Raw genomic sequence first — 24,544 nt, 5'->3', positions numbered from 1 at the left:
AGTCCCCCGCTCTGTCTCTGTCTTGCTAGTTTGCTGCCTCTAGGGGTTGAGGCCATGTGCAAACAACAACACTTACACCCAGAGGGTTGGTTGGTTGGTTGTGTGTTCAGTAGGGACCCTCTGTCTTTGCCTTATTAGACAGATTTCACCACTGGAACTTTAAAAGTAGACAGGTTGTGAATTATGTTACTCAGACCTTTTCTTGTTGCCTGGCTGTGTAAAAATATATTCTTGATACTGGTTATAAAAATCCTCAACAACAAAAAAAGAGATCACCAGAGTATCAGTATGTATATCTATAGTAACTGCTTGTGGAGCAGTTGTTGTATGTGACATGTTTATCGACCATAATCCCCCTCAAAAAACACGATTTAAACATTTCAGATTATAAAGTCTTTTCTTCAGAACATGGATATTAATAAAAGTGAAGTTTTAGAAGATTGTATTCAGTCTATAAACAAATTGCTGTAATCTGGCTGTTCAGAGAGATTACTAAAGCAGGCAGAAAATCTGAGCAGATACAAAAGCATCTCCTGTCTATACCAGAACAGATGAAGAGAACCAGATTTATCTGTTACCAACTTCAGAGGCAGAGCAATAATGGGTGCTATTCAGGTGTAAGACTGCTATTTGTGCATCTACATGACAAATTATATTATTTTTAGCCTGCAGGGAGAGGATCCTCATTGTGTTTCTTTTTATGCAGCATAATCATGTCTCTTTACCTTTTAGCAAAGTGGTCACGTGATCTCTGTGCTGTATATGCATGCTTTATGCTTCAGATTAAAAGATTAAAGGCTTTGTGGTGAGGAAAAAGACCCAAACAGCTGCTCAATAAAAAAGCATGATATTGTGAAAAAAGGGTTGGAGTCGGTGTTACAGTTGTGTTGTATACATTATAAAGGAGACCCTCTGTAGTGCGATTAGGAAGATAATGTCATCACATGTTAATGACCAGGCGTGTTTGCAGTGTGCAAAATGAGAGCCCTCTGATATGCAAAGCACTTCCGCTGAGAGTGTAGAATCATCTCTGTGTACAGATTTCCAGTGAAAATAGAGACACCAGGCTGTGCAGTGTAAAACAGACAGCATTATTTATCCCCCCCCTTTTTTCTTTTTCTCACATTTTCCTCCTTATACCCCCCTTTGGGTCTCTGGATCTTTTCCCATCTCGCCTCTGTTGCCCAGGCCTATCCCTGGCTCCCTGGAGACATGAGCACGAGTGGTTATTTCTGACTTTGGAAGATGGTCGTGACTAATTGATTCGACATCTGATGGAATCTGTGTAACGTCTCTTTTCCCCCGTTGATCCAGCCTTGCCACTTGCTCAGATGAGCAGGAACCATTAATGCATTGTGCATATATTTATGTACTGTATGTATGGCTGTGTTTGATAAATGAGAAATGTGAAATGTGTTTATGCCAGCGCTGTCTGTGTTCCTCTGTAAACCCCACATTGTGTTGTCCCTGGTAATCTAAATTATTACTGGACTGTTTGATGTTCTCCTTTGAGAAAAGAAATTCTGTACACCAGTGTATTCCCATTGGCCTTATAACAATGGATTATATGGCTAACACTCAAAGTACTCCCACTTATGTATCTGTTAGATCGCTTTGTATTGTTTTTACATGTTCTTGAGATGTTGCACCACATAAACAAAATTGATCCCAGAGGTGCTTTACTGTAGGAATGCATCTAATTCATTTATTGAAGTTCATTCTGTCTCTCCCGACTTGTCTTCCTGGCCCTTTGTCTTTGTCTCCATTCTGCAGTTTTGGGTGAAGTCCAGAGGCCTAATGAGGCGGTTCTGATGGACCAAGTCCCAAAGGTCATGAAGCTGCAGCAAGCCGTTGTTGATGCCCACTCCACAGCACCTAATTGATCTAATCATTTAGCCGATTGGTCAAAGTAATCAGTCTCTGGTGGACACACATGGGATAAACAATGACAAGTGTTTAGTGGCTGTCGGCCGCTTTCCTCTCTGAAACAGAGAAGAATTCAGTAGGCTTTATGTTTATGTACAGTTTGTGCAGTTGAGTCAGTGGAGCATCGATCTGCAAAAACTCCTTGGTGATTAAAAAGTTAAGGGTTTGCTTCGGCTTTCTTTGTGCATCCAAAGTTTCTGTTTATGTGCTAAAATTTTCATGAAATCTTGATACACTGAATATAAAGTTCTCATTCAAGCTCACATGAAGTGGATAATATTTAGCATGTAATTTTAAAGGCCAGTGTTCAAAAGAAATACCCTTCTATTACATCTGGAAAGGTCTGCAAAGCAAGGTGCGGTGAAACTTCCTTTATGAGCAAGGCACATTCAGTATATCGTCTAGATGTGGAGAAGGCCACTGGGGAATGATCAAGTGTGCATCCCATCGACCCGCATCCTCTTCCCCATTACCCTGACATTTCATCCCTACATTTAATTCCAGGCCTTTCTAAAGAGCAGGTAATAGTGCAGAGGGGTACAGGGACCCAGAATTAAGCAGTTTTACACCGAAGGGTAATTTGGTGTGATAAATGTGCCGTCGCTGGTAACTAATAATACATATTTTAAGTAGCAGCGGCACAGCTCCGCGGCCCAGTAAAGGTAGCATCATTATTAATGTGGGAGTCGCTGCGTGTTTTAGTCAGGGTTACGGCACCAAGGTCAGAGCTACGTTTCACTGAATTAAAAGCCATTTTGAGCTATGGCACTCCTAATCAACTCGGACCTAAAGGTGCATAGCTCAGTTATAATGAGGCACCAATGAATTTAAATAAACAGCAAGATCTAGTGATTTATAAAGGCAATGTGCTATCCTTATAGCTCGTTAGCCATGACGGATACTCTTTATTCTCTGGGCCTCTTTACCCACAGGACCCTGAGCTTTTAACCAAGTAATGTCTGCCTCTATTGTCAGCGGATACGCATTCGGAGCAGGACACTTATCCCCGTCATTATGAAAAGTGGAGACACAATACAAGAGTAATGGTAATGTATGCCATCCAAATAGGTGATTTTTCTCCTCCCCTCCTTCCGTTTTTTTTCTGTTCTTTTTTTTGCGAATGTAAAAACTACCCAAGAGTTTTAGGCCTATGAATTCATCATCATATTTTCTCAAAGGGGTTTTCATATATCCTGAAAGGAAGCATAATCCTTGATAGTAGAAATGTTTTGCATTTAAAGGGGTACTTTTGGTTGGGGAATTGATGGTGATGTTTGGGTTGGGGGGTGTAGAGAACGGGAAAGTTCTAGTTTTTAGAGTGATCACTTATATAAATTATAATATTTTCATGAGTGAGAAGAGTCAGTGGCTTATTTCAACTACTTTTCTTTGAAATAATAGAAACTTTTGCAGTCAATGTGCCACCATTAATATGCTGATTAGAAACTTTCTAGAATAATGATGTTTAAAACTCCCCATCCCCTGTATTTAAGGAATAAATTCTTAAGCACTCCCCTGTCTATTAGCAAAGATAACTTTTTTTCCCCTTCTTTCTTTCCCTGTATTGATCAGCCCCATCACAATCACAGGTATTGCTCAGGGCTTTGCATTTTTCTTTTTTTATATAATGATGCTGGGAAGAACTTGAGCCAGGCCCAGATGGGGCATGGAGGTGTGCACGTGTAGCCGCCTCTGGCCGCCCCTCTGCTGCTCCGTTTTGAGCATGCCAGGGCATTAGCCACTTCATCAGATCCTTTGTTGTCCGCCTCTTTTTTGTGTTGCCCTTGAAGGATGTTTCGAGCTAAGCAGTCTTCTTCATGAAAATTGATGCAGGGGAGATTTGAGATGTTTTCCAGGTGCATTGATTCCATGCAGCTCACCTCATTTTAGGAATGACTGCTTTTATCACTGTGCATTTTATGGCATCTTCTTAATTAACATCCTTTTAAAAGATTAATTTAGTATGAGAACTGCTCCTCAGTAAAGACTGGTATTACACCACAGAGAGTAATCGTTGCTCTTGTGTACGAGCATGTACCGTATACTTTTTTTTTTAATGTGGCAATACCTGGGGCCATTCTGAATTTAAATTGACATAAAAATATTTTCATTTTCCAAAGGACAAAAGTGTTGACTCGCCTCCAAAATACACTTGTTTGATTTCCCATGTGAACATAGTACACAGTGACACCCATAGCTTTCACCATTCAGAGACTCACTCACTCAGCCTCTCACTGTGCTCCGCATTTCAGAGTAATTTTCACTCCTGACACCACTGCTCTGCCTACCTGCCAATTTCTGTCTCGGCTCCTGAATGGGTGATTTGTAAAGCCATGTTCACCTCAACACTCCGAAGATTTACTCAGGAGTGTGCTTGCCAGGTATTTGAGCTGTCAGTTCGCTCTGTGTTCACAAACTTGCTGAAGGGAAAGTAATGGCCATACTCAGCCAGTTGACTCAGCTAGCTGCTTTTGGAGTTACAGTGGAATACATATAGTTGTTAACATTGATTTTTGAGTTGCAACAACAAAAGCTGGTATTTTTTCCACAATTTTGTTAGAAGCTGGGTTTCTTTACTGCTTTATTTTAAAAACAACACACACACATGCACACAAACTGGCATTTAATGACTAAATTAATGACAGCTAAAATAAAAGTCATCATTCTTTTTATGTCCACTCAACGTCTGTTCTTCGTCACATCTTCTAGGTTTTTCTTCTCTTGTTTATGTTCCCTTCTTCCTTTCGCTGTGATTTGTAAACAAGATGTGGTTGTTTTTGGGAGCTGGAGGTCGTTGATTTGTCTGCCTCTCCCCGTAGGTCATCGAGGTCACTGTGGCCCCGGAAGCATCAAGCTTAGAAAATGAGAAGCCCTGCTCGGCTCTCCCGCTGGCGACCGGGAGCACCCCTTGCCCGCGCCCGCCCTGATGATTAATGCCACCCCCGTCCAGCCACAAACCTTTCTGCCTCAGATAATGCCAGGCAGCAAGCGCGGCTGACACTTTTAATGTATAATTAAGTAGAAAAAGTCAGCACTGGCTATGCAAATTTTTTAAAATGATAAATGACGCTGTACAGCAGCAGGGATTGATTTGGTGTAAATGAAACTAATTAAGGAAATGTCAAACATAATTAATAAAACAGGTTTAAGCTGCAAAACATTGTCAATTGAATGAATGAGGAGGCATTGGCTCCCATTGTTCAGGCTTTATTTAGGTCTTGTGTTTAGCTTGTTCCCTGCTCCAGAATGCTCTCTCCCCTCCTCGCTCCCTCCACCACCAATTCCCTGAGAGGGGGAAAATAAATTTGCTTGTCTCTCCGCTGACTGTAGAAATTAATTGCTGAAATCTTGTCCCATCCAAGTGTTACATTCACACGCAGGACATTAACATAACTAATTTGAAAGAGCTCAAATGACTGCATAATGGAGCTCCGTCACCATGCATGACAGTCGCTGGTCATACCAAATTAGCTGGGTTTTATAATTGAAAAATTTCCCCCTTTCTTATTTTTACAGCATTTCCCTCTTTCTGTCACATACTTTTTCTTGTCTTCCTAACACTTGGCCGTTCCTTGTATCTTTCTTTTTGTTCTGTTTTCTTGATAAGAACAAAGGTTTTATAATTTACAAAAAGAGTGCTTGACCTATAATTAGAGAAGAGGAGTGAGGGGAGAAGAGGGTGGGGGGAGTGCCAAGTGGTGGTGGCAGAGTCAGATCCTTAGTCCTGGTAATGATGCTGGAGACCTTGTGGCCCCCGGGGAGGCAGAAGAATAATGGGATGGGCTATTTTTATGGGGGAGCAAAGCAATGGGCCACCAGCCGCTGGGATGCTGGTGCCCGAGTACGGTGCAGAACAGCAGGGGCTAGCAGGGGGCTAGTGGGGGGCAAAGGAGGGTGAACGCTCAACCTGCCAGATTGCAGGCTCTCAGCCCTGCCCATCAGTTCTGCATGTCAGCCTGATGCACCGCTGTCGGCCTCCGTGCCCCCACGCCAGCCGCTTCCCTTGCTGCAGAGAAAGAGAGAGAGAGAGAGAGACCTATATGAGTAGTTTTGGGGGGAGAGTAAAAACATCTGCCACTCAGAGGAGAACAGAGGGCTCACAGATACAAGGGCTGTGTTAATAAAGTAATACACCCACAGATAAGCACATATTTATGGCCCCAAATATAAACTGTGGTGACATAGAAAGAATAAAACTTTGCAAAGGATTGCTCTGTAGCTTTACCTGAACTGCCATACTATAAAGTTTGTATTGGTAAACTTGTTTATTTTTTAATATCCCACCCATTTTGCTAAAGATCATACACTAATGGCTGTTTAGTGTTATGTTCTGTTTGACCCAGACCTGGTTGTTCACACAGATACTGCTAATAATGTGCTTGTGTGAAGAGTACTGCAGCAGACCTACAGCTGCCAATATTTTTGTTTTGGTGCCTTGCGCTCAAAACCACTGCTATTCATCATACTCCCACATAACAATTCTCAAGAGTTAAAGGAGCAAAGGAAACAAAAAAAAAACAACCAAAAAAAGTACCAGAACAATAGAAAACAAAAACAGGAAAGTAAAACTTGGGAACAGTCGCAGCCTTTATTCCCATTGCATTTTCACTCTCATCTTTATTTCATTATTCCAGTAAGAACTCTTATCCTTGTCAAAGTAAACCTAAACCCTGGACTCTTGTATTGTTTCTCTATTTATTTATTTATTTATTTTACAGCTATAGAGCAACCACAGCCCCACCATCACACAGTCATAGCTAAGATCATTTGTACAGAAATGCATGGTGCTATGTAGATGTTAGTTATTGGAAAAAAAAATGGTTTTAATCTATCCTTTTATTGAACCATTTTGTTATTACTCCTGTGACCAAAGAGCTAAACTAAGCAGCAGTTCATAATGAGAGCGGTCAGTCGAGTGAGCTGCATGTCCCGAACATAGCTTAAGGATATAATTTCATATGAATTATTACCACATGCATTTCTCCTGAAGCACTTAAAAGGTTATAACATACCAGTGTGTCTTTCTGGTGCCCAAGCTGGAGCTGAAGTCTCTTTTGTTTATTGCTTTGTAGTAAAGAAAATAGCACCATTGTATTCTGCACATGTTAATTCATGCAGGGATTCAATACACAGTCAAAGTGTTACAGTTCAGCAGTGTGTTGGAAATAATTATTAATATATTATGCTAGAGCATCTGCATTGAAAAGCCTCCACAGTCCAGTGATACAATCAGTGATTCAGAAGAATTTAAGCAGCAAATTCTATGTTTTATCTATATACTGAAGATACGTATAAATATCTATACAACTATTTTGCACTCTTTTTTTGATAACAGTGACATATCTAATAAAGCTCTCATAAGTTGCTTTACTTCACATACAAATCTGTGCCCTGTTGTGCATGCTCTCCCCCAAAGTTTCCCAAGTGGTATTTCCCTTTTCATGTTACCTTTTACACATTTTGCTCTGACTTTTCTAAACAACCCAGCCCTTAAAATGCCAAGGGTCACAAGTCAAACATATGCAGCACGGATTACAATTTATTACCCCGCTTTTGCCTGATAATTTTTCTCTTTTGACAAGCTTAGGTAAATCATATAGCCCACTCTATAATGTATGAGGAGTCCGCTGGCTTGATGAGTAAAGTCTGTTGCTATTGGCTGTTACCCTTGTGGCGTTTGAGTTCCCATAAGACCAATAAGGCTTGTCTTGTGTTCTAACATGACTGGAGTCACTGCAGAATCAGGTAGAGGTTCAGGTATTTATAGAAGCCGTATGCAAATGTCGGAGTGCCATGTTGGATTGTTAGTGCAGAGAGGTGACAGTTAAATACATGTACATAGAAGGAGAAATATATAGGCTTCTCCCTCTCTTTGAGACAAGTCTAATCAGTTAGGATCACCTCCTCTCCTCATTTCATTTGAATATATTCAGCTTGGACTCAGACTAAGGAAGTGTCTCTCCCCTCCCATGTATATTATTCCTTCCCGCTGAAGGCTCATTATTTTACAGCAGGGTGTGTGAGAGGCGGCCCCAGTCTCTGAACCCTCTGTCGAGGCTGTATTAATCAAACTTCACACAGCGGGAAAGGGTCCACCCGCTGACATGGCACTGTTCACTCTACACTTCAGGACAAAAAGGAAAACACACAACCTAAGCCGTAACTGTGAAACATCTACACCTTTTGAAGATTAGCACTTTTAATTATTTTAGTGGCAACAACTAAAGACATTTCCAAAGATTGTCTCTCAGATATTCATACTTTTAAACCAGCCTGTTATAGTAACTTTGCCCTCCTTTTCTTTTTCACCACAGAGACTAACAAGATCTTTGCATGGGGAAATGGCACCAGTGGACAGTAAGTACATTTCAGATGTAACAATATCTATCATGCTTTGACAGTGTGGGAAAGATAAAAATATGTGGTTATACTTCAGTGAGCTGCTCAGGTGTCTCTATACAGCTGTCCTTGTGCAGTTGTGTTCTGCCCATTGGCCATTCAGATGCCTTATTGTCTCCTGACAATGTGCTGTCCAGCTGCGTATCACACTGCACTGACGGACAGACAAACACCGACATAGTTATACACCAACATAAGTTGTTTTTCTTCCTTGTTAAAACTTCTCCAGCCTGGAGCCTGTCTGGCTGTAATGACATCTACAGTAAGGGCCTGCGGGCTACAGTGACTTAATGGCCCTCAAGTACTCAAACGTCAGGCCTCAGAGAAATACATAAAAGAAACGAAGGCATCACTTCGCTCATCATTTCTCATTGTCCCTTAGTCTCTCAATCTCCATTTTTCTGTCTGTCTGACTCTCCCTCTCTCCTCATGATGCTTTGACCCGTCTAAGCAGGTCAGGGCTCTCTAGTGGGGAGCTTATAGTTGGAGGAGCCTATAGTTGGAGCTCCACAACACCCACTTGCAGAGCAAAGGGTGAGCTTCTCTGTTACACAACTGGCACTCTGATAACTGAAAATTCTTCAGCTCTCCTGTGTCTCTCACTGGAGGCGAGAGAGGAGAGGAAGAGTACGAGGGAGCTGTGTAAATTTAAACTGGCAAACTTTCTGATGGAAATAGCTGTGACCCCAGAGTGGTCTTGTCTTGAGTTGAAGCATTGTTGTAATCAATACAGGCTCTCGTGGGGATGGCGGGCAAGGACCTTTCGTTCCCCGTTTGTGGAAATAATGGAGAAGACTGTTTGTTATTTTTCCCAGACATGCCGCAAACTAGCAGATATGGCCGGGGCATTGCAGGTTATGACGCTGGCTCAGGGAAACAAATACAAAGAGGAGCATTTTATCAAGAAGCAAACAGCAGAGCAATGTTTGAAGCTGCTGGGAGCTCACAGGGTCACAAGGGTGCCGGGGCTGCATTTGACCAGCTCATCTTGAAACGGGGTCTTGGATGTTCTTTGTTCACTTACTCTAGGGATGCAGAGACAGAAACACAACTCTCGGCTAAGGCCTGTGTAAAGTCATTTGCACAGCTACAAATTGAGTTAGGTTCAGTTATTATTTCTTCCCCTGGAACGTAAAAAGTCACCTCACTGAAATATGCTTTTCAGACATAAAGTCTGTGAGTCTGAGTCGTGTCTGTGTGAAGAAAACACACCAGAAAGTTGACACAACATTGCTGCAGTAGTGTAAGCTGAGCTCTGCTGAAGGCTCGCACACTTCAACACACTTTGTGATGAAAATAAGCTTTTATTTTGTTGAAATAAAATTTTTATACAACCAAATATAAAGATTACAGAATTGTTACACACTCTTCTAAAATCTGGGGACGACCCGTACATGATTTCATGTACTGTATTTCCTCTTTTTTTCCACTTTTTCTAGGCTGGGTGATGGAGAGAGAGCAGTGAAGGACCAGCCAGTTGAAGTTAGGTTGCCACAAGAACTGAATGGCCAAGCAGATGTGGATGTAGTTGGTCTTGCCTGTGGAAGCAGACACTCCTTCATTTGGACGGCAACTGGACAGGCCTTCAGTTTTGGGAACAATTTCTATGCCCAGCTCGGCTATGACTTCCAGAGGTCGGACTTCAAAGAGCACCAGGTATGAAAATAATGACAGTTAAACTGAAGCATAGTAATCATAATAATAATAGCCACCATCATTCTAATTGTAAACAATTAAATATGCACTTATCACAATGTGTGTGGCCCCTTAAAATATCTTAATTGGGGAAAACAGAGGCCTGTGTGCTGGATTCCTCAAGGACTGGATGGCTTTTTGTTGGTTGCCTCTCTCAGTCTATGTCCTTACATGGCTTACTATACAGTAGCATGCTGCTGAACTACACAAATCCTAAATTAAGTGCTGTAGAATTGAAATTGGCTCTCTTGTGAAGTGTTCCACTTGCATTGGAGCTTAATTTTGCCTACTCATATCATTTGATTCAGTCCCTCAGTCCCTCTTTTGCTCGCTGCAGCCCATCGCTCCCTCTTTCTTCTCATGCAAAATAAGCCCATTTACTGCAATGTGACAGTGTCTAGGTGAATGATTGCCACTCAACACTTGATATATGGCTATGTGTTTCTGTGCGCATGTGTGCTGGATATATTACATTTCCATCAGATTTTCCCCGTCTCTTGCAGTTACATTAGTGCATTGTTGTACATTAAGTTACTTCGCATATTGTTATGGATAGATTTAGACGAAGATGCTGTGTAGCTGTGTGAATATTTCAGCCCACTGTTTCTCATGTGCTGATGTCAGAGAAGCTTAATAGACTTCTTTGCATAGTCAGTAATTTCTGGTTTGTCTTTTCTGCTATTGGAATAAATTAACTTATAATCAGTTTTCAGCAAGGATATAGTTTTCTTATGTTTTGTGCTTCTCCCTGACCCTGTTTCCGCACATATATAAGACAAATTACCAGGAGAGAGGTCTCATACTAGAGGGCAGAGAGAACTTAGGCACCTGGCAGAAGTGTAAAGACCCAGGGGCCAAATCTCTTATTCCTCTGTCCTGATAAAGGCCATTGATCTGCATGACTGCTTTCACATCTAAAGCAATCTAAAGATACTGGTGGTATTCCAGAGTCATGTGTTCCTCTCTGCAGCCAAACTCTAGTGGCCTCCAGTTGCCCCAGGTGTAGACCCAAGCCAGGCCCTCTCCCCCTTGTATACCAGTCTCCCAACTTCTTTCAACCCTGTGTGCTTTTTCTTTTCTTCCTGCAGGACCAGATGCGCTGCTCCACCTTTCTAGCCTCCATACTATATGATACTGACTATTGTTGTAAAGAATCTGTAGGTTGGAACTGCCAGCTTCACCCCTAAGGCTCAGTTTCTCCTTCTTGTCTGAGATGGAGTGGTAGCAGACCGCTGATATCTGAGAAACACTATATGCTGTTCTTTATGGACCCAGTGATAAGGTGTTGGGATTCTGCTCACACCTGCGAGTCCTTTGTTCAGGGCTGCTATGGCATTTCACCTGCACCAGACGACATTAGACAGATCTCCTATTTAATGCTTTGATTGACATTATTTTAATGTAACACCGCAGGGAGCTATACGTGTGAACGGAAATGAAAGTTAATCTTATTTTTCCCCCTCATACCTCTACCCCCGTCTCTCTCTCTTCCCTCTCATTAGGACAATGATAATGGTGGGTTCTCAGGGTTTTGAGGAATGTGTTTGTATGCAGAGCTCCGCGTGCCGGACTTATATTAACATATAACATTTTGGTAAAAATTAGCAGTAGTTATTGTGCTTGCTTTTTTGGGTATGAGGGCAGTATCATATATCATAGGTTGGTTTGTTTTTGTGTGTTTTTCTCCTTGTTTACATGGCATAGCTCAGTCTCTAAGTAGGTTAACACCTCCTAGCTGAAAACGTACCACCCATTCACCGTATCTCTACAAAACTAAAAAAAAAGGGACCGTGGGAGCGAGAAAATAAACTCAGTTCCTAAAGTGTGACACGTGTGCAGCTTGAGCTTGGCACGGCATCCGTGTTCAGCCTGGCTGCACACAACTTGTTTGAATGTCATATTTATCCCAGTGTTTTGTCAGAAAATTAACTTCCTGTGAGTTTGCGGCAGAGCCGAGCATATGGCCACAGCTCTCTGGAGATGACAGCCTAGCGGAGCGGGAGCTCGCCGGTGCCGCTGCCCTGCTCTGGCGGCAGATGCTCCGGGCTTCTCCGCGATTAAGTGGAGATCATCACTGTTTTCTTTGAGCACCGCTGTGCCTTGTACTCTGAAGTGTTCCGTTAATCACTGCCTGCCTCCCTGCCTTTTCCACACAAGCTGCCAAAGCACTCATTAAGTTTGAATCTCCCTCTCACTGCACGCTAGCTCACCAACTCGATACGTTACGTGACAGAATCTTAGCAGTCAGCCTTTCTGCGGGTTTGTTGCACCTGCTTGCAAGAATGCCACATTTTATTGTGCTTGCGTGTGTATGCAGTTCCATCTATGGACTTCTTTTGTGCATTTTATAAAATAAGTTTTGCTCTTGAGCTGCTGAATGTTTTGGCTGCTTTTTGTTGTCTGTTATTTGAGATTTTTCCAAAGCACTCAAGGTCCTGTCTTCACAGGCGTTTGAAAGCATTGAGGCCTTTTCTTCTTTCTTTCTTTCTATCTCTGTATTATTTAGAAGCACTGATGTTTACACTGTTTAAACATTATATTCTGCATGTACTGAACTTGTGGAAAATGTAAGTCCCAACTCTTTAAAAAAAAAAAAAGGGACTGCCAACCTCTGTATCACACATCCAGTTGTGTTGTATATACAGTATCTCCTACACATGCAGCCATGCATTGTTGTTGTTAAACATTGTGACAGGCTTTAACCCTGATTGATCTTGATCTCCGACACAAATAATAATGTGATTACAGGCTTTTCCCTGCTTCAGTCTTCTCTGCAGTGGAAAATAACATTAGATATTTTCATTCATGTTAATCGCCATGGTTGGAAGTATACCTCAGTGCACCAATAGGCCTCAGTAATGCCTCCTTTCTTCTAAAAAATAAAAACAACATCCAAAATAACCTATTTGCAGCACACCCACACATACACAGACACACATTTGCTTAGCTCTGTAACACCATTATTCTGTACCTATCAAAGCCTGGCTTGCTTGTCCTGGTACAGCGATCATTCCCCCACAATAGCGGGATGGCATTACTGTGGTTTTGAAAGCATTTGCATGGCAAAGCAATAACATGCACCTTGTAAATAAAGGAATTGATCCTGTTTATTGCAGGTTGGATTTCCTGGATAAAGCTGTGGGAAATAGATCCTTATGCCATCTCACGTCAATAGACAGACACCGTTTTCTCATCTTTAAGTTTACTTTGCAATAGGTGTCTGCCTCTTAATCTTAGACTTACAAAAAATGAATGTGATTCCTGCTGCTGAACAGGTTTCTTGGTAGACGTCTGATTAGTGCCAGTTTTTCAATATGTAGATACCCAGATAGAAGGCGGGCCCTATTCACTGAGTCCAAGTACCAAAATAGCTTGCTGTTCTCAATCACCGATGAAGAAATTGGTTTCCATTGTTGGAAGAGGTTGATTAGTGACTTTCCGAAGAGGCACTCGAAATGTGTGAGCGTTCATTTTGTAGTATAAAGCATTAAAGGATTACATATATATATATATATATATTTTTATCATAGCTCATACTGTATTAGTCCCATGCATGTGTGCCCTCTGGGCCTGCATATTGTTATTCAACACAATAAATGTTTATCTCATCTACTCAAAATTAAATCTATTCACAACTGTACAAATTGCTGCTGCGCTCTTGGCAAGGTACAACTAATTTTGAGGCGAGGAAATTCCTTGTCAGGAGCAGCCAAGGGAGAAGGTGTCAGTTTGATAACCACGAGTACACTAACGGCTGTGCGGGAGCAGAAGCGTTTGCCGCGCTTCAGTGATGGTGCGTTTGATTTCAACACTGACCACTGGTGATGCCAACCCTGTAGTCCTCATCTGAGCTGCCTCTTGAGACATAAACATAGACAGCCCTCCCCCACATCTCACTCAGTCTGACACTGCTGAAGGAGACACACACACACAGAAGGAGAGGGAGAGTGTGAGGCAGCCAGACAATAAAGTCGTACAGTATATACTTCTCTGCCTTGTCTATTGTTACACTGCTGTATGTAGGAACGTGGTGTGGGTGTACAGTGACCTCTGCTACCATATCCAGCTCCCCTAGGGGCACCTCAAAGGACACTTGTTCTGCTCCTTCTCTCAGGCACTGAGCTCTGCTGCAAAATGAGAGATGGGGGAAGAGAAGGAACAGAGAGAGGAAGACTAACCTGTGCCTGGAGATCCTGCATCTCCCTGACTCCCTCTGACTTTTTTTTTGTAGGACCATTGTGGTGAAATCATTCAGTAGGAGGACTTTTGCTGCACTCTGCTGCTATTTTTTTTAACCTTTAGATGCTGTGCAAAGTTTACACTTGAGAATATGCATTATTTTCTCAGTGTGAGAGAATATGGTGTTTGTGACCTTGTTTGGGTTTGAATCATATGCCCCACTGTTTCCTAATATGCCCCTAGTGTATGTAATGCTGAAAGCACATTTATTATACATCAATAATTCTGTACATTTCCTTCTGGAAAACTAATTCTCATAATAGGATTTTGTCAATGTGATTTGAATAATGATCTCAAAACATCCCATTTTAGGCTACTTAACTAAATAGAATATTACTGATTGCAACACTTATCCATGGTAGGGGTTTTGGTAACCTTCTTTTCTGTTTCTTGCCAACAGCCAATTTTCTCTCAATTAAAGCATGATATTAGCACTCAGTAGGGCATAAACAGAAATAACCGTACACTACTGAATATCACGCCTTGATTATGAGCTTAAGAGTGGGTGTAGAGATGGATCCAGTTTCTATACTCCTATTAGAGTGCTGTTGTTTACAGTATATGTGTGTGTGTGTGCTTATGTGTGTGAGAGAGAGAGGGGGGAGAGGGAGTCACTGGCTGCATGCACGTGCAGAGTGTCTGACATTGGCAGCAAGAAAAGCTGGAAGTTCTCAGCTTTATCCTGTTAAAACCTCTGGAAAGTGAGGGCAGGGGCAAAAAAGGAAAAAGTCACAGGTATAGTAAGGAGAAAAAGTGTATCATTACATTGAGAGCTAGTCAGTGGTGATGCCAGTTGGCCAAAGTTAGCAGGAAGCTGTCCTAGTAAATGGCAGCAGCTGCTCGCAGTTCGAGAGAGCATGTCCCAGTCAGAGGAGAAAAGCGATGGCATCTACATTAATACTACCTTAATGGCCCATCTGGCGCTCCGTAGGGTCCCTGGCTGCGCCACCGACTCATAGGCGTTTGACAGGCAGTCTCCAGCGCACCAGACGCGCATGGCATGCCAAATGGCTGGGAGACGCCTCCGTGGCGCACAGATCTGTCAAACTCTGACGCTGTAGTCACACAGGCAAGGGAAGTTAAGGCAAGTTTTCACACGTGATTGGTTCTTGACATGGATGGGGAGAGGGAGGGGGCAGGAGGAGAATGACTGGCTTGTCTATCTCTCTCCTCCACACCCTCCTTAAATGCAAAACACACATATGTGCACACTCACAGGGCACACACTCTCCATACTAGATGCTAAGTTGCCATGACCAGATTAAACCTCAATGAGAAAGCCAGGTTAAGATTAGCCAGTGGTGGATTCACTATGCTCTGATGGCAAATGGAGATAACAAATATTATTTTCGCTGCAAGTCACAGCCTCTCTCTGTAAACAAATGCCTGAACTAATTGCTTCATTGGAAGAAATTGTGGAAGGTCTTATCAAAACACCACAGGGGTTTCTGGCTATAATTGGCATAATTGGTTGACAGAGCAGGCTGCAGTCCATGATGTGGCACAGCGATGCACTTTATGGGAAATGACTGATCATGGCTTGAGGACTGTTGATTGCCCTTACAGATACTTAACGATACTGCACAAGAACTTATTGGTTATATGCAAACACAGGGCATTGCATCCAATAATACAGAATTATTTCCTGTCTTACACTAATTTTTTTGTTTCCTTGTTTCACCACCTTGTCACCAAGGTTGACGCAATCAACTAATAACAAGCTGTGTAAAGACAAAACCTCTGTGGATGATCTCAGCCACATTCCTGCTCTGCCCTGTGTGCCTGGCCTTTCCATCAGCCCCTGTTGAGCTCTGCAATACTGGCAACAGTGAAGGTTTCTCTCAGAGCAGGTCACATTCTGCAGTACGCAGCAGCAGCAGCAGCAGCACTGATCACAGTCCCAGAAGTCTGTATTGCACTGCTGCTGGGGAAACTATGGCTTCTTTTCTGCATGAGTAAACTACACAGAAAAGTACTAGCTCCGGTACTTTGAAATATTTGTAACCATTCTTTCTCGCACTTTTTCTTAAGGACATTTAGAGAGATAGCAGCAGTTCAAAAATGGAACGGAAGGTTCTTTAGAAAATACATTTCAAATGGCTTATCCAGTAGGTAGCCCCAGAGGACACCTCAGGGATAAACCTTGGCAAGAAAGGAAGATACAGGGGAAAAAAAGTGAAATTGGAAAGAAGACACAGCCGTGACTAAAACAGTAGAAGTATATGGAGAAAAGGTATCCTCTTAACCTGCCGACGCCTCTTCAGAGGAATCACTGTGCGCCGTATCAGCATTCACTCTCTGAACATTTTGCTGTGTTCTGTGTTTATATAAAAAGAGAAGATCCGCTGATGTCTCTTGCCCCAGACTCACATTCAGTCAGCCCGTGCAGGTGATTTAAAAATGACTATCGCCACTGTTACACTTCAGTTTTGTTGTTTTTCATTTAGTTTTGATGTCGATGTTGTTTTTTTAGAATAAATCAATGGAGTACTGGAATTACATGTTACACTGGAATTACATTAAAAAGAGGGGTTTCACTCGACAACAGCTGCTGAGTTTTGTGTGCAAAAGAAATAAAGAGAGTGAGGAAGGGCGAGATGAGGGCTGAAAGGGAAGAGGAGGGGGAAAAAAGAGGAATCAGCAAAATGGGTTGGGGGGGCTTGAGAGAAAAGAGCAGGAGGAACTCTTCAACTTTCACTCTCATTCCCAGATGTGTTGTAGGCAAGATGTAGCCTTTGAAGAGCTTGTGGCAAAATAGGCAAAAATATGAATACATGCACCCTCCACTTTCCCTCTTTCTCGCGTGCTTCCTCTTTCCCCCACTCATTTTTTTGCTCCCTCTTTCACACACTCTCCACATCTCTCTCTCTCTTTATCTTTCTCCCTGGGCATCTCCGTTCCTTAGTGGCAAACCCAGCTGCGGGGTTTCTGTGGTACTGAGAGTGAACCTTCACTGACTCTTTCACACAAACACACACACACACACGTAGCCCAAGTTTGACTCACTAAGCATATTTTCAGATAGTTTTCATACATGTTTACAAATGTGATGAGGTGAACATAGATAAATTACATGAAAATAAAGCTTTCAATACAAAGATTTCCTTTTTAGCATTACCAAAAAAAAAGTAACCCATTAAAAAGCACAACTCTTTCCTTAAACATGGCCTTCATTGCAATACACTCTATAGCCACTAGAGGGAGCTTATATTATGCTTTGGTCCCTCAATCAGTTTTACTGTTGCTCCAGCAACGAGGCACATAGAGGAATAATCTTTCAAATGTTCCCCCTTCTGTTCCTAAATACTATCAACTGTCCAGCAGTTCCATGTGTTTTGACAATGTAGAGATCACGGCATGTAACCTAGACAACAGACAAAGACCTAAATCAGCAATAGGAGTTTGCTTTCTTTCAAACAAATGTCATTTTGCTTCTTGTGTGTTTATCTGTGAACAGATATCTGCCAGTGTGAGTCTATGGGTGCATGTGCAGAGGTGATAATTCTCCTGTTGTTAAGAAGCCAGAGCAGGGTGTGTAATGACAGTAAAAGAGAGCATGCCTGGACGTGCTTTTAATCTGTTTCCCAAATGTAATGAGTCCGGGCAGAAGTCTGGTCATCCCAACTTGATCAAAACGGGGAGAAAATCTGCAAATGATTTATTATATCCTGCGGAGATTCATCAGTTACACATGTCAAAATGATGCTGAGCTGAAAATTAAAAGGCATCTTTCGTCACCATTATTTTCTTAATATAGATGGAAAGTGGAAGCATGAAAGTCATTCAGTCAGGACAATAGAGGAAATCAGATTTATATGGTTCAGTTTAGAACATTATTCTGTTTTATTTGATCTCATTTTATCGATATCTCTTCTGGGTCTAAATGTCATACATTAATATAACAAATCTGAACAAAAACATTCTACATTGTTGGATTTATTAATGAATTCACACTGACTTTATACTTTCAGTAACCTATCAGTTTTTTGTACAACTATTGATACCCTTATCCCTGCCGTCTGTACACTTGTGCCCTCCTGCATTGCACCACCCTAGAACACTAATTCAGACTGCTAGTTAATCATATTTCTTCTCACTCCCTAATAGGAATAGGGTGACGTGACAGCATCTGAACTCAAGTCCGAGACTTGTCCAGCCATAATGTTACACCATCTTCTCTCTCACATTACTAAAGCAGGCTTGGCCGATGGGATTCTCCATACTCTGCGCTTCCTCTCTCTTCCTGGCCTTTTCCTGTGACAGGGCTGCCGATGATACAGATCCGCTGTGACATTTTACATTGTGCTCCCTAATTGCAGCAGCTGATAGTGGGATGGCTCAACATACAGCTGCATATTATCTATTTTTTTCCCTCCCTTTGGCTTTTTTTTTTTACATGCTGTACTGACTAATTGCGTTGCTCACATTCTGTCTGATAGTTTTTTTGCAGTTCTCTGTGTTGTAAATCTCTGCTGCTATACTGTATGTAAAAAAATACAATTAACAAACAGTAATAATTAATATTTGCATGAGTAAACCACAGTGTTTATTGACAAAAGTGCTGTCCCTTCCTCCTTTTGCTCCACTGTTTTGTCCTCAAGAGTTTCCCCACAACCTGTGACTCCCCAAACTGAAAGCCCAGATAAACCTGCGTGACAGATGCAGCTCTAATTATACAGTTGTTTTAAGACTGTCAGGTTGCAGCAAAAAGGGAGCCAGTCATTTGGGAAAGTGAAGGAGGAGGGTAGTGAGTAGGAAAAGAGGGGAAGGGGAGGGGGGGGGTAGAGGGGGGACAGTTTGATGGACGGACATTGTAACACCAGCATCTGGTGATAGCTGCAGCTGCCGTATCGTTTTCCCACCGCCAGCTTGCCAGCTAAATAAATATTGCCACGATCTGTCTTGTACTAGCAAGTGTAAATTACTTTAACACATCAATAACTAGTTTACAATGATGTTTTTTCCTGCCATTTCAGAACATATATTGATTTTACATTGCTGTTAAATGGCACAAGCCTTGTTTCCTACAGCCTGTACTTTCACATATAGGCTCAGAACGAACTTGTCAGGCACGGTAGAAAAAGGTGGACAACTACATCAATCAGACAGTTATACTGCTTTTGTACTCTTAACACTGATTACATAATTTAATATTTATACGATAGATAGATAGATAGATAGATAGATAGATAGATAGATAGATAGATAGATAGATAGATAGATAGATAGATAGATAGATAGATAGATGCACGTGTGTGCATCCAAGGAGTGCGTCTGCCAGCGTGCTTACACGTCTATATTGCCTATTTTCATTCATATGGGGTCCCTCCTCTTGAGGACAGATGTTGGGAAACCCAGAAAATCAGAGCTGAAGCCGCACTATAATCACTGCGATTTTAATCAAGGTCTTGCATTGTGACCCACTTATTTTCTCACAGTGCTGATTGCACTGCAGTGCAGTGACGACTAGCATTACAAAACTGCAGCCTGTGATTAACCTTCACATCATATACATGTCCCCTAACCAGCGTACAGCGAATCCTAATCCCAAAATTACACCCACTTGGGCTGGGAAACCTCTCCCTTTGTCAAATTTAAACATTTTCCTCCCTCATCCTCCCATCTTGATATGATACACAGATGATGCTGGCTTCCTGCATATGAGAAAATTGTGGTATATAATACATGTCAGGCAGTGGTATTTTTGTGCAGGCATGAAGACGAAGTGTGTGTTTCCACAAGTTAAAAGTTAATAATATGATACAAATAAAACATGCACATTATGATTTTGTAGTATTTTCTGCTGGAATAATAATAATACAGAAATATTTTAACCTTCTTAGCCATTTTCACCACGATTATAATTTTCACATCAGTGATAATAAACCAGATTGATTATTCATTCTCATGCTTCAACACCATTTAATTGTGTAGCCAGAACACTCCGACTTGGAGGTCAGCAGGGCTCTCTCTCTCATTTACGCGAACATATTAACACACACATACACACACAGACACACACATATGCACACATGCGCAAATTCAAAAATTTCTCTCACAGATGCTCTCAAAGGGCCCCTTGAAACATGCCCAGACTGGAATTTGCCAAAATATCCTTTCTCCTATCAAACACACACTGTGACCCATCTCAGTCCCATTCCACTTATTCCTTCAACATCTCAATTAATACCCCTTAGGAGGCTTAGCGCCCCACAGAGCCGCAGACACTCAGCATGGTGGTGGATTCTCCCTCTGTAAGCTTTCACCGCAGATGCTGTGTAGGGCTTTGAATTTAAACCGCATCACTTAACTATCACTCAACTCCATCTTGGTCTTAATCAACACCAAAAGATGAAACACAATTGACAGATATTGTGTGCATGTATGTGCCTGCTTTTTGAAAGTTGGCCCAGTTTTTGTACGTTGTGCTTTTTATTTGCTGGTATTTAGCCTAATGTTCTTTGTGGTGAATATTTCTAGGTAGTGAATCTAAAGTAGTCAAACAAGGAAACTGAATGTATAAAACAACTTCTGTTTTTGACTGGCATTGGAGAATTATTGTTGGCCTTTGATAGCTTTTACATCCATAGCTTACCGTGCCCTCTTGTCTCTCTATTCTTGATCTGCCCGTTCCTCCTGTTTGGCAGCTAATGGATTTTTGTGGTTTCCAGGGTCTGCTCCAGAAATGTTCTCCTGTGGAGATCTCGTAAGAAGTGCCCTCAGCTGGTCCCTCCGTCTGCCATTAGGCCTCTCCACACTTTTTATCCCTAGACCTTCGAGACCTCAAACTGCCAAATGAGTTGAATTATGGCCAGTTATGTGGAGTGGACCCAGCATCACGGGGGAGAGGCTTGAGTCAGTGGAACTAACTACACTCCTGACCATTAAAAGGCAGCCTGACACTGCCTCTTCATCTTCCACCTGCCCTCAAAGGCCGGCACTGCAAACCCACATCCCCCAGAGCAGGGACACAGTGCAGCAATCCAACCAATAAGCCAGGTAGCCAACCAGCCAGCATGTCAGAATTTAAAACAACCAAAACATATTCTCTCCATATGCTAGCCTTCACATTACAATTATTCCCAGTTAATTTTGAACTTATATATATATATATATATATTTGTAAAAAGGAGGTCATGTAAGTCAGGCAAAACCTCACAGATACACTCGCAGAATCTCCAGTCACACAAATGTCAATCAGGCCAGCCTAGGAGACCACAGTTTGCATCCCTCACACATAGGAACAGGACACACACACACAACCGACATACACACGCCACTGAATTTGATCTGTCACAATAACAGGGGCATCATGACATGATGGATACAGCCCTTTTTCCCCCTCTGCTCTCCACCGTTCTGCCTCTCTCCGGTAATGTTGATGCAGTGTGTAATGTTTGCTGTAGCTGGTGGCTGAAATTGAATGAGTGATACAACCAGAGGTGGCGGGATTACCGTGGGCAGAATTGATGCTATCTGTCCAATGATGTGTTATTTTGTGGAAGTGAGGCAACAAACCGCAGAGAGAAATGGTCGCAGCTCTCTGTATGATTTTACAGTTTAAGTGGTGAAAGACAAATAGAATAACAGTGATGTGCTAGCAGGGGTTGTAAATGGTTGAATAATTTTCCTCAATTTCAACATTCATTTATCTTTCCTACAGTCTTGTACAGAGCTTGAATCGTATTTATCCCTCTCATCTACCCACAATTGCAGCATCAGCTAGCTCGGCACCCATCTTTAGAGGTGAGACAGGTTGTGTCCAGTCTACATTCCTCTAATAGGGTCGGCTCAGAGAGGGGTCAGAGGTAAACTAATGACACCTGCAACAGATGCTTCTTCCTGGAAGCCTAAGCTGTGTCTGAGCAGGGGCTGGGCTTGTGGGAATAAAGGTGTGCTGCTTTGAGACTCAGCAGGCTGTGCCCGGGTCAGTCGCTAACCACTGAAAAGACTAAATTCAGCTCTTTCTGTCGGTTCAGGGCACAAGCTGAGGGTCTTGGGCTATTGTTGTGAGGTCAGCTTAAAACCGTCCATATTGCCAGAGCAGCTGACAACCATTCATCACGAATTCAGCACTGCAAAGCTGTGAAGTTCTGCTTAGGTCGGTTAAAGGCTCGGGACAAAATAGCTCAACAAATAGACTTTTGACCCGATTCAGATCGGGTTTCCAGATTGGTTTATTTTTAAACAGTTGATTAATTCATCACTTTGTTTGCCCAAAGGATATAAAACTTTCGACGTTTTCTAGAAACAACATCCACAGAAACCTTTGCAAGTTCTCTCCCTTCTGTCATTCTCCACTTTCCAGTATATTAAGTATGTTTTCTGGCTGGCAGAGGGAGACTGGCTGTTGTCTTTATGGGGAAAATTAAAGAAGGGCTATTTTTCTCCCCCATGTAAACAGCTGGCAGCATCCCATGCTTGCACAATTAATGGGCATCTAATTGGCAATAATCACTTTTACTTAAGCAAATATAAAATAGGCAGTTGCCCCTGGAACAGACAGCTGTTGATGGAACCTTCTGGCAACATTGTGTGTATGTTTGAGGATGCAACTGATACTGGAATTGGTACTGCACAAATGTATCTACACTGACAGATTTATTTATTGTAAAGGTGCATCTGATGGTTGTCAGGCATGCTTTTACACATCATTTAAATTCCAGACAGATAATACATTACATCTCTGACCTGGTAACATTTATGTATCACTATTAATGTAGCCCAGTGTAACACAGTATGGTGTATTAATGAATAGCCACAAAATTACAACAAAAAGGAAGTCCAGGCCAGTCAGTCCTGGCTGAGACTTTGATGAAGAAAATACTGTCAGGAGAGGCTGGAATCTCAGATCCTGCCTCTCCAGCAAATGTCCCGTGCATTCCACAGCTAAACAAAGCTGTGATGAACATTTGTGTCAAAGAAGCTATGCCTAATTTATGGCTGTCACTTCAACAGACTCATAAAGCCAACAATGGTTTGCATCCCATGTGTGAAAGCAGATATAGTTATGTGTCTACCTGAGCAGTATTTAAACTTAAAGAGAAAATGTAGTAATACATTTTTATAATTTACTTGCTATGTCAAAGAACCATATTGTTTTTACAGTTGAATCTTCTGTTGACAAAGTTTGAGGTCAGTCCTCTGCAGTGTAAATCTATAATGTTATGATTTCACTCAACTGAAGGCAACCTTACCAAGGTTATGATTCAATAATAAAATACATGGAAAAGTACAGTACCGGCTGAAAGGACAGAGGCTTACAGCTGGCAGACATGCCAGCATTTAGCAAAGAATTAAATGCAAAATTGCCATATGACTCATCTGACCGGGAGTTACTCAATCCGAAAGCCAAATAGGACACGAAGAGGTAAAAAAGTCAAAACTCTAGTGAAAGTGTTTTGACTTTAGCTTTGGTTCATGTAATAAAATGCACATTTATTTGCGTGATGAAGAATCATCTGTTTTAAGCCTTCCTCTTGATGAAAGGGGGAATAAGTGAAGAAGAATAAGCGCGTGGGATACCCGAAAGTAATGTCAAACACCCCAATGGTGCGAAGGGGATGGATTAGAGCCATTGTTTGATATAGAAGAGGAGGAACCTTCCATAGTGCTGGCTGCCATCTTATCTCACCCTCCAAAAGTGGTCTAATCTGTTGGTCGAGCATGCCGGCAAATAATTTCTATCTGTCAGACAGACAATGGAGCTGCCACCTTGTTGTGCATCACGGATTACTGTACTGTGCATCCTGTCCCGCCCCTACATAGACCCCCTGACAAAAGACTTAATTGAATATCCATCCATGGTTAATTTGGGTGCATGCGTAAACACGAGGTTTAAAATGCATACAGGCTTGTTTTCCACATGCAGACGTCCTACACAAATCACATGTAAGTCCACATAAACAGCCACATGCAACGCTGTGTGCATGTATTGGACTTTATTTTGATACTTGGTGTTTATTTAGTCTGATGTTGAAAGTCAGGAATTATTGCTTCCAATCCTTATGGCTAAACTGTAAACAAATTCAATGGACCAGATTCAATTAACTCTGTCTAACCCAACATATAATTACATAAAAGCATGGAGTGAGGAGTAGGAGATAATGGAGTTTTTTTACCCTTGAACCTTAACCCTTCTTTTCCCATTTGTTTATCAAATTAATTTAGGCCAGTAGATTTGTTATGCTTGGGCTTAAATACATATAATCACCCATTTTAGCTTCATATTACACTTGTGCTTAAGCTAATTAATCCTCACTGTTTATCACACATAAACAGTGAT

The 24,544-nt window shown here is 41.9% G+C and overlaps 1 protein-coding gene across 1 annotated transcript in view; it reads left to right on the top strand.

The window, feature by feature from the left end:
• Window positions 1-24,544, top strand: part of LOC114441150 (ultraviolet-B receptor UVR8-like) — a 96,863-nt gene that overhangs the window by 32,226 nt on the left and 40,093 nt on the right. Inside the window, exons 3-4 of the mRNA XM_028413936.1 lie at window positions 8,241-8,283; window positions 9,765-9,981. Coding sequence (XP_028269737.1) covers window positions 8,241-8,283; window positions 9,765-9,981 — 260 coding nt within the window. The remainder of the gene's footprint in view (window positions 1-8,240; window positions 8,284-9,764; window positions 9,982-24,544) is intronic.

The sequence above is a fragment of the Parambassis ranga genome, chromosome 9 (genome assembly GCF_900634625.1).
Source record: "Parambassis ranga chromosome 9, fParRan2.1, whole genome shotgun sequence".
Taxonomy (NCBI): Eukaryota; Metazoa; Chordata; class Actinopteri; family Ambassidae; genus Parambassis; species Parambassis ranga.
This window is presented reverse-complemented; position numbering and strand designations above follow the sequence as displayed.